Here is a 9945-nt window from a genome sequence, read left to right on the forward strand (position 1 = left end):
ATAGAAAGGAGGGTTATATAAGAGGGTTTGGAGGAAGAAATAAAAGGGAAAATGATAAATCATATTAAAGCTCAGAAAGTAGAAACATCCAAGAAATTAAACTGGGCTGGTGGTTCAGTGTTTAAGAGCACTGGCTGCCCTTCCAAAGGACTCAGATTCATTCTTAGCACCCACATGACAGCTCACAACTCTCCACACTCCTGTTCCAAGGAATCCCAAACTGTCTTCTGGTCTCCAGGCAAGTACACATGCACATGGCACACTTACACATACAGACAAAACACCCATACACACATTAAATAATGATTAAGGATTTCATTTATTTCCCCTTATGAATTAATTATTTTCCTTTACATAGGTACCTTTGTCATCCTTAAATATATGAATTATACAGGATTTTTCATAGAAAAATTGAGAACATTTCTGTATTTACTTTACTTTGAAGACAAATATTAAACTATTCATGGAACATTTGAATCAACTCAGGAACAAAAGCGTTAGATCATAGGGAATATATGACTTAATGAATTTGTATCTGTGTTCAGTTTCCACAGTAATTTTAACTTTGTCCAGAGTCTAGCTTTTCTTTTGCTATCTGTAATACTTCTATGCTTATTGCAAGATATCCTTTTGAAACAGAAATGACATTTTTGAGTAATTCTGAAAGTAGAAACATTCAGAAATGTTATTTTATTTTATTTTTTGCCTTTAGGTAATTCTAGCTCTGTCCAGTTGTTTTGAATTCCTTTATTCTTTTTTTTTGAATTCCTTTATTCTTGTTTATAGGTTAGCAGGATTTCTACCTTGCATTCTTCTTTCTTCATTTTTTTTTTTTTTTTTTTTTTTGGTATGTGAGTTGTGGGGGATGGAGTGTGGGATTCATTGCATCTGTGAGCCAGATCTTGGTTTGTTCTTTAATGTTTCACCTTTCAGTGCAATTCTGTTTCAGACGTGTCTTTTCTAATTAGTCTCAAGTCATCTACTTTAACACTTTCTATTTTAGTGAAGGGATCTACAAGAATGCACGTAACATAAGTGTTAGGGCTCAATTATCACCAAGTGAACTCATTTATAGCACCAGGATCCAGGTCCAGAGACAGAACAGCACCACCTTCCCTTCCCAGATGTGTGTTTGTGTTCTCCTGAGTTTTACCTCACCAGTCACTCTCATTTTAGCAATGCGGTCAGGGTTACTAACTTTTGTTATTTCATACATAAAATCATGAAATATCTTGTGGTAATATGATTCTTTTACTTAACATTTTCCTTGTGAGATTCGTGTATACAGCTGCATTAGTGTTGCATTTTCTGTTAATTTTTATTGTTTGACATTACTTTGAATGAATATGCATTACTTATATATTGTATTATTGATCAATGCTTGATTCTAGTTTGGAGTTATTATGAAAAACTCAAAGAATGTGTTCAATGCACACATGTCTACTGTAAAGTTCTTTGTGTGGAAATTTAATAATTTAATAAATCTTTAATAATGAAACTAATTTAATTAATGGATCTAACTAGGGGATTTCTCAGACTATGTCAACCTATGAGCATTCTAATTAATATATGTTCTTTGCAGATAGTGGTTTTTTCAGTTTTTATTTTGTCTATCATATTCTGATGATGTTTCCTGATCCATCACTCAGTTGTTTAAATGGGCACTTAGTTGGCTTCTGAGAAATCTGAATTTTTATTGTCACATAGGAGCAGAATATGTAAATATCCTCAGTTTTGAATTGGTTGTTTGTGTTTTCCTTGTCTTTCTAATCTCCATATTTGTCTTTTCTTTGATTTTCTTTTCTTTGTAATGTCCAGTATATACCATCAGTATAACCCAGTTGTTTGTCTTATGCTTGTTTTGTCACATGTGGGTCTTTCTGTGATATGTATTTGCTTTCTAAATTTGATTACTAAAGTTAAGTGAAAGTGATGGCTTATTGATTTAAAAGTCTAAAGGGTATTATTACACAGCAAGATGACGTGAAAGTCAAGAAGGGGGAGAAGGCAGAGAGTTAGATATAAGCTATTAGATGTGTAGAATGCCACTCAGTGTCTCATAGAGTGCACATTTTTTTTCTCTTTAAGATATTAGGTGACAAATCACATCACACCAATGCCAAAAATCAGCGAAAGTCCACATTCACCACTCCTTTGCAGACATATCAAAAGTCTTTAAAACCCATGAGAGAGCATCAGGAGTATCTGTCCAGAAAGAGTTTGCTTTTTTATGTTTGGTGGCAGAAAATAGGCAAATAATTTATAGAAATAGCTATAATCACACATTAATTTGCATGTGATGTGACTACAGAAAAGATGAAATGGTGAGACTGGAAATATAAGACATAAAAGAGACAAAATCAATAGATCTTGCTATTTATTTATCCATCTACTTTTTTTTCCAAGATAGAGTTTCTCTGTGTAACAGCCCTGGCTGTCCTGGTACTCACTCTTTAGACCATGCTGACCTTGAATTTACAGAGATTTGCTTGCCTCTGCCCCCCAGGTACTGGGATTAAAGGCATTTACCACCACTACTGGGCAAATCATGGTATTTTAATCGCTTCAGAAAATGACATTAACCCCTGTCACTATAAAGACTCTAAAAAAATGTCTAAATTTTAGGACTACAACAGAAGATATGAGAAAATTAATTTCTCTAGAAGAAGAATTAAATTAATTGGGTCTTATTTAATTTGAGTTTGAATTAACTTCAGCACATTTAGAAGAGAAGCTTGATGCTTAGTTGGAAATGTACTTTTGAAACAGGAGAGAAAACCAGAACCAGGTTTTCTAATATCCAGTATTTGTAAGATTGATATGTGATCAATGAATACTGTTGATACAAATGCCTGAGCACTTAAAAGCGAATGCACTAGGATGATCAAGATATGCACGAAATAATTACAAGGAGAGTGAGAATAAGTGTGAGAAAACTATCCTTGACAAAGGCGGACCATCTTTAGAAATAATGCAATCATCACTACAGTACTTGAATAAGTTGATATATGTGAGGAATACACTGCTTTCATCATTTATTAGGTTGGTAATGGTAGGAGGATGGAAGGGTAGAAAAAGCAGTAACCCATCATGTATCATATCTCAGTCTACATCTTCTTAAGTAGCATCACTTAAATCAGGAATGAGTTTCTACTCATGAAACTTCTGTAGTTTCTTTTCAAATCCTAAACATAACTGGGTACCTCATTTAGGGATTATATGAAAAGAGAAATGGTGATTACCCTAGTTACTTTTCTATTGTTGCATCAAAGCACCACACTCAAGGCAACTTATAAAAGAGTGCTTTGGGCTTACCCTTTCAAAGGGTGAGTCCATGATCATCTTGGCAGGGAGGATGGCATAGAAGGGCAAGTATGACACTGAAACAATGGCTGAGAGCCCATAACTCATCTGTAAGCAGGAGGGGAGAGGGCACTAACTGGGAGCAGAATGAACTTTTGAAATCTCAAAATGACGTACCTCCTCCAATAAGACCACACTTCTCAATCCTTTCCAAACATTTCTACCAACATGGGGAAAAACATTAAAATTTGTGATCCTTTGAGGGTCATTTTTATTTAAATCACCGCAATGATGTAGCTGAAAACTATGTTGGGGGTGAGATTTAAATACAGAATCATGTAGGAACCTAGACAGAAATAAGAGAGCCAGGTATAAAGAAATGTATAAAAAATACATTTCAAAAAGTTTTTGAGACTGTTAGAAGGGCACAGCACATGCTTTCAATGCTGATGTGCCAAACAGCAATGGGACTATATACAAGAGACCTTCAATTAAGTGTTTAGATTCTTAGACATAAGTCAAAATATGACAAAAATGAGACTGAAGCCAATATTTTCAACTTGCATTTCATCTTTTCTTAAGATGCTGTTGCTTGGCATGAGAATATTTTAATTAAGTTTTAAAGAAATGCAATAATTAATAAAGTAGAAGTAATTGTTGCTCTTGGTTTTTGAGTATTTATCCTAGGAACTATTAAAGATTTCTATTTATTATTTTAGTCTTTAGCTGATTAAACGGAAAATATCTCTTTTACGGATGTGTAGTGCACTTAGAAAAATTAATTCAAAAGATATGTGAGGTGGTTGATGTGCATATTCTGGGTATTACTGAATAAACCCTACTTTCTAGGTACTAAAGTTTAAGAAAATTTTATCCTGTGAGGACCTCTTCTAAACTCTTTACTATTTTGTTAACAGGAATTTTTCTGTAGAGAGAGACAGAGAGGAAAAAAAAACCAAAAAGCTCTTGGAAATTAAATGGAAGACAGAAGATAGACTTCAATGGTGACATCCCCTCCCCAATTTCATTTACTGCTTAATTGTGATACATTCTACACCATTTCCATTAACACAAACATAACAAGGTAGAAGTTAGAACTATTAGTGTTTATTTAAGTGCCCTTTGCCCATGGATTCTTGCTCTAAAGACTGTTCCTAAAACATCCTTGTAAGCTACTGCTTCCCAAAAGATCTCTGCTACAGCACAAGATGGTGCCATTAACATATCATGATCAACATTTTGTGCATTTAGACGACTCTCAGCAACAAACTACAATCAATTCACCTATACATCAATACACATGTGAGGCATCAAACCAATTAAGCAGCCAACCTGTGGCAAAAGAACAGTCTCAAAATATAGTCACAGTGCCGCGACCAAGCTTTAACAAGAAGGCCCAGAGCTTCTGTACACTGACTCCTCCGAGCTCTAAAGTGGCACAAGATCCCTATAACAGGGTTATGAAATCATCATCATTATATTACAAATGTCCAGCAACACCTTCGAAAGACCTCCACTTGAAAAGTTCCTTTAATACCTCTTGGAAATCCTTGGGTTCACCTGTGTCTCACCACAAGCCCCTGACAATCTCTTCACCCAGCTTTACCAGTGCTTCAGCGCTGGAACCTAGTCAATTAGCTCAGAGATCAAGATTATCGTCCCCAAAGCCTCAGACATCATCAAGTATTGACCCTTGCTGGGAATCACCTTCATTTGAGTCTACTCAAAGAATCTCAACACTATCGCCATCTACCCTTCAACATCAAGAAACACCTTCCCTAAATGTCATCTGGACTTCACCTTCTCTGGACTTGAGTCCAAGTGAACCTACCTTAACATTAGGTACATCTAAATCACAGAAGGAACCCTTACTGGACTGTGTTTGGTCATCTTTATTAGAATCCAATCAAAAAGTTTTGAGCTCACCACAACTCAGTCACAAACTTCAAAGAAATGACTCTCCTCCGACTTCATCTTCTCTGGAGTCCAATCGAATGTCTCAGAATTCACCATTGTCTGAACGTAAAGCTTCGAAAAGTCCTGCATCAAATTCTAATAACAATGTTCTAAGTTTGCCTCTTTCCCAAGTAAAATCAAGGAAACCACCACATTCTGTTCATCCATCTCCAAGTGTGCCAGCGTGCCAGCCAAAACCTAAAACAACGCTCAAATGTGAGCCTAGAACCCGGACCCTCAGCTCACCTGCTTGTCACAACAAGGTCCAGAGTACTGTCACACTTAAAGACAAATGCAGAGCCCGTCCCCTATCATCAGTTCCTCCTAAACCAAATATCTCAGGCCAAAGAGTATCAAGTCCCAAACCCTGCATCAAGAACAAAAATGCTTCAATTCTGAGTTCCAGACTCCAGAGTAAAGGTAGTGTTGAACAAAAGGTAAAACCGGAAACAGAGAATGAAGTCCCATGGTCCTTAGATTATAGTCATCCCTGCATTATTAAAGGAGGTACTGTCCCTGTTGATGTTGTAAATAAAATTGTCAATTCTATTTCCAAGTCTACAATCCAGAAGGATCTCTCTAGGCAAATTCTCTTTCGAAGAATGAGGGGAAGGCCAAATCCTCATCCTGGTCCCCGCCTTTCATCAACATATACTGTTTGTTTAGAATGTGCTTCCTGTATAAATTCTCAGTGTAGTCATCTTACAGGAAAGAAGGATCCTCGGTGTGCCACACTCTTTGTCATCCCGACACCTGAGATCAGCTCTGATGGGAAAATAGACGTAAAATTAGTTCTTATCCTTTCCCTCCCAGAGACTTCTACCTCATCCTGTTACCAATTTCCCATGAAAGATAATCAACCTGATAATAATCTAGAAGCCCTTGATGATAACATTGAAGAATTAGAGAAGATAACACAGTTTTTCCCTGCCTCTGAATCTGATTTAATCCAGGGACTCAAGACAAACCAAAAGTGGTTGGCTGTATCCTCTGAAGACAAAGATGTAAGTCAAGAGCCCCAAGCTATTGACTGGCTGCTTTATGTTAAAAACAGAAATAGTACTCAGCGTCAAGCCCCAGCTCAAGCCCCATCCTCATCTTCTTCATCTTCTTGTTCCTCCCTTTCCTCTTCTTCTTCCTCCTCTTCCTCTACTGGTTTTCCTTCTCCACCCTCTCCTTCCAAAGACTCCACTCTTGCTCCTCTTTCAGGTTATGTTGTTACTAATGTAAGAAGTCACCACCGGTTACCTCCAGGGGTCTCCTGGCTGGAGTTCATACGGGGTACAAGTTCTGAAACCACCAAAAGAAGACATTCACCAACACCGAAAACCAAGCGCGTGAGGACTCGCAACACGAAATCCATGAAAAAGGGAAAAAGGGGACCAAACACACTGTTCAGATATTTCCAAACGAAGTTCCAAAATTAGAAATGCTGATTAAATCAACTTTCTGTCTCTTTGAAAGCGATGATTTTCTAGTTCTTCAATACTAACACTTGTTTTTCTACTGTGCTTAGTTATATTCTTATCAAAAGCTAACCATGATTTTATTTTAGCTAATGAAGCACCTTTTTAGGAAGAAATATTATTTTTAAAATGCATTTGTAAGTCGGAGGATAAATTGGTATCTTTTAAAAGCTGAATACCTTATTTTTAACAGAATTCATTTCTTATTGCAGCAACTGTATAAATGATAATGAATGTTTATCAGAGTTGCTCAAACATCAAAAATAAGCCTCCCATCTGATCTAAACAGTGTGTGACTATTTTCCTTCATAACATATGTTAACAGCGGTATTAAGCCAATTTATGTAAATCTGTTTTTCTAGCTTTGATGAAAATTTAGGTCTCATTCAATAGGTAAGAATATCCACAAAAGAAATCATTTCAATTATGAGTTTCTAGAACTTTTTGTCAGTATCACACATTCTGAGATTCATTTCATCAATCTTAGGTAACGAATTTGCAATGAGAGTAACTAGTCAATAGCTCTATGGAATGGTAATGGTGATTCCAACATGGCTTTTAATGTCATTTGCTTATTCCTTTTATATATACAGCCATTGAGTTAATAAAAAGAATACCTTAAAACATGCTTCGTTTCTAAGATTTACTGATAGACCTAAGCCAATAATCAGTTATAATAATAACTAGTAATTTACAATCCTCTTTCGCCAACCCAAATGTTCAGAATGCAAACTGAACATGGCTGGAACATCTCAAGCTCATTATAACCCAGACACAATTCCTCATTTTTACGGCAATTTTCATCTTTATCTAATACTCACATGGGACTGTCTCTTACTCCTGGCATGAACTGCATGGTTTTATTGTTGCTAGGATCTGTTGCTCCACACCCCGTCACTATCATAGTTTATACTGGTTATGGTATAGTTATTTGTTACGGTTGTAGGAATAACCAGTTAAAATGTACTTTTACTTCTGAATATATTTGAGATACATAAAGTTGATAGTTCTCCATTATCTATAACTTAAAGCAGTCACCATTTATTTTATGGGTACTTAAATTCCTAGATGAAGTATGATGGTTTCTTTCTTTTTGTTTTATAATAATAATAATAATAATCATTATTATCATTAGTGTGTGTGTTTGTTTGTTTGTGTGTCTCTGTGTGTGTATGTGTACCATAGTACTTATATATAGAGATCAGAGGACAATTTTCTGGAATCTATTCTCTTTTTCCTCCTTCATGTGGGTTCCAGTGATCAAACTTAGCTCACCAGGCTTACATGGCAACTGCCTTTGCCACCCGTTTTAACTACTCTTCTATTGCTGTGAAGAAGCATCATGACCAATGCAACTCTTATAAAGAAAGCATTTAATGGCGAGCTTATGGTTTTATAAGCTGGTCCATTATCATCATGGTGGGAAGCAAACAAGTATGGTACTGGAGTAGTAGCTGAGAGCTTTAAACCCCGTACTGCAGGTAGCAAGCAGAGAGAAAGAGAGAGTAGAGGAGAGAGACAGAGAGACACACACACATGCAGAAGGAGAGAGGGAGAGAGAGAGAGAGAAGAAAAGAAAAAAGAAGAGAGAAGAGAGAAAAGAGAAAAGAGAGAGGAGAGAGATTAGGAGCAGCAAAATGGGCTTTTGAAACCTCAAAGCCTATTTCCATACCTCCAACAAAGTCAACTTCCTCCAACAAGGACATAGCTCCTAATCCTCCCCAAACAGTTCTATAAACTGGGGACTAAACATTCAAATATCTGAACCTAACGGGGACCATTCTCATTCAAAGTACCATAGGATCTGAGCCATCTCACTGGCTGAAATAATATGGCTTTCTTATAACTGACTTCTCTTGTCTCCTCTTAGTCACTTCAGACACTCTGATTTCGTTACAATGCATACATTTTAGTAAGGGCTTTATCCACCATGTGTTTTAAACAACAGTCTTCTTCTTCGGAAAAATCTTCTACTTGTGCATTTTATCCAGAAGGGATCTGCTTTGCCTTGGCATGTTCTGGGGAACTTTCTCTTTGTCAGCTTACAAAGAGGGTCAACTGGCTTTCCTTTGAGCAGAACACATTATTTTCACACATTGTATTGCTCTCAGTTACTATAACAAAATGCAACTTTTCCTATTTGTTTTAACTCACTAGATTAAAAACTTGGGAAAATGTACTCATTTCTTTCATTTTAAACTGTACCTTTGGGATAAAGTACCCTAATATGTGTGGAAATGTTTAATTCTTACTATTGAAGTTGTTCACTTAAAAACAATATTTGAAGCAATGCTTCTTTGGTCTGAATCATTTTAATACAGTTAATCATGAGTTGTTCTTTTCACCTTTTATATTGGTAAAAGCATAGGTAAAATGGAACTAGGGTATGTTAATGTGTTTAAGGTCTTTTGCAACCTCTTCAGAAACCCCAACACAGGCTCTTTTTACCTTAAACTTCTGAGGATAACACATTATTTTTGCAATTGTTTCTGTGATAATGTCTCAATTAGACAAGACTCCATGAACAGAGGGCTCATCTCTATCTGATTATTTACTAATCCTTAGAAAATAGTGGTGCTGCAACATATTCGGTGTGTATTTGTTCAGTTAATTCAGACTGAGGCATTCAACTAGTATTTACTTACAAATGTAATTTACTCCCTTAGCTTTCCATGGAAGCTTCATTCCTAAACTCTATGCAGTCTTGCTGATGAAAAAAATGAGGACCACTGTTCCTTCTATTTGTTTATCCCGTCTTCAGGTATGTTAGGGATTCCTTTGTGTTAAGTTGTTAAACCATCTTGCAGTGTAGACCTGATGACCTTTACATTAACATTAAGGGATGCTGTCGTGTATGCATCAAAGCATGACACTAGCAAAAGCTAGGTTCTGCTGTTTGTGCCATATGGTCACTGGCGTGGTTCATGTTATGCTAAGGAAGCAAATGGCATCTGAGTACTTTTTTGTTTTCTTCCCTATTGCCCTCTCTCTTATTTACTTCGTTTTTTTTTTTTTTTAAAAAATTTTATTTTATTTCTTTATTTATTTGTTTATTTATTTATTTATTGGATTTTTGAGACAGGGTTTCTCCCTAGTTTTTTGGTTTCAGTCCTGGGACTAGCTCTTGTAGACCAGGCTGGCCTCGAATTTACAGAGATCCGCCTGCCTCTGCCTCCCGAGTGCTGAGATTAAAGGCGTGTGCCACCACCGCCCAGCTGCT

General features: G+C 36.4%; 1 protein-coding gene across 1 annotated transcript; it reads left to right on the forward strand.

Moving 5' to 3' along the window:
• Positions 1–4511: 4511 nt before the first annotated feature.
• Positions 4512–6686, forward strand: Csnka2ip (casein kinase 2 subunit alpha' interacting protein). The gene has a single exon (XM_057763455.1). The coding sequence runs from the start codon at positions 4512–4514 to the stop codon at positions 6684–6686; it is 2175 nt and encodes a 724-aa protein (XP_057619438.1).
• Positions 6687–9945: the final 3259 nt, after the last annotated feature.

The sequence above is a fragment of the Chionomys nivalis genome, chromosome 3, assembly GCF_950005125.1.
Source record: "Chionomys nivalis chromosome 3, mChiNiv1.1, whole genome shotgun sequence".
NCBI lineage: Eukaryota > Metazoa > Chordata > Mammalia > Rodentia > Cricetidae > Chionomys > Chionomys nivalis.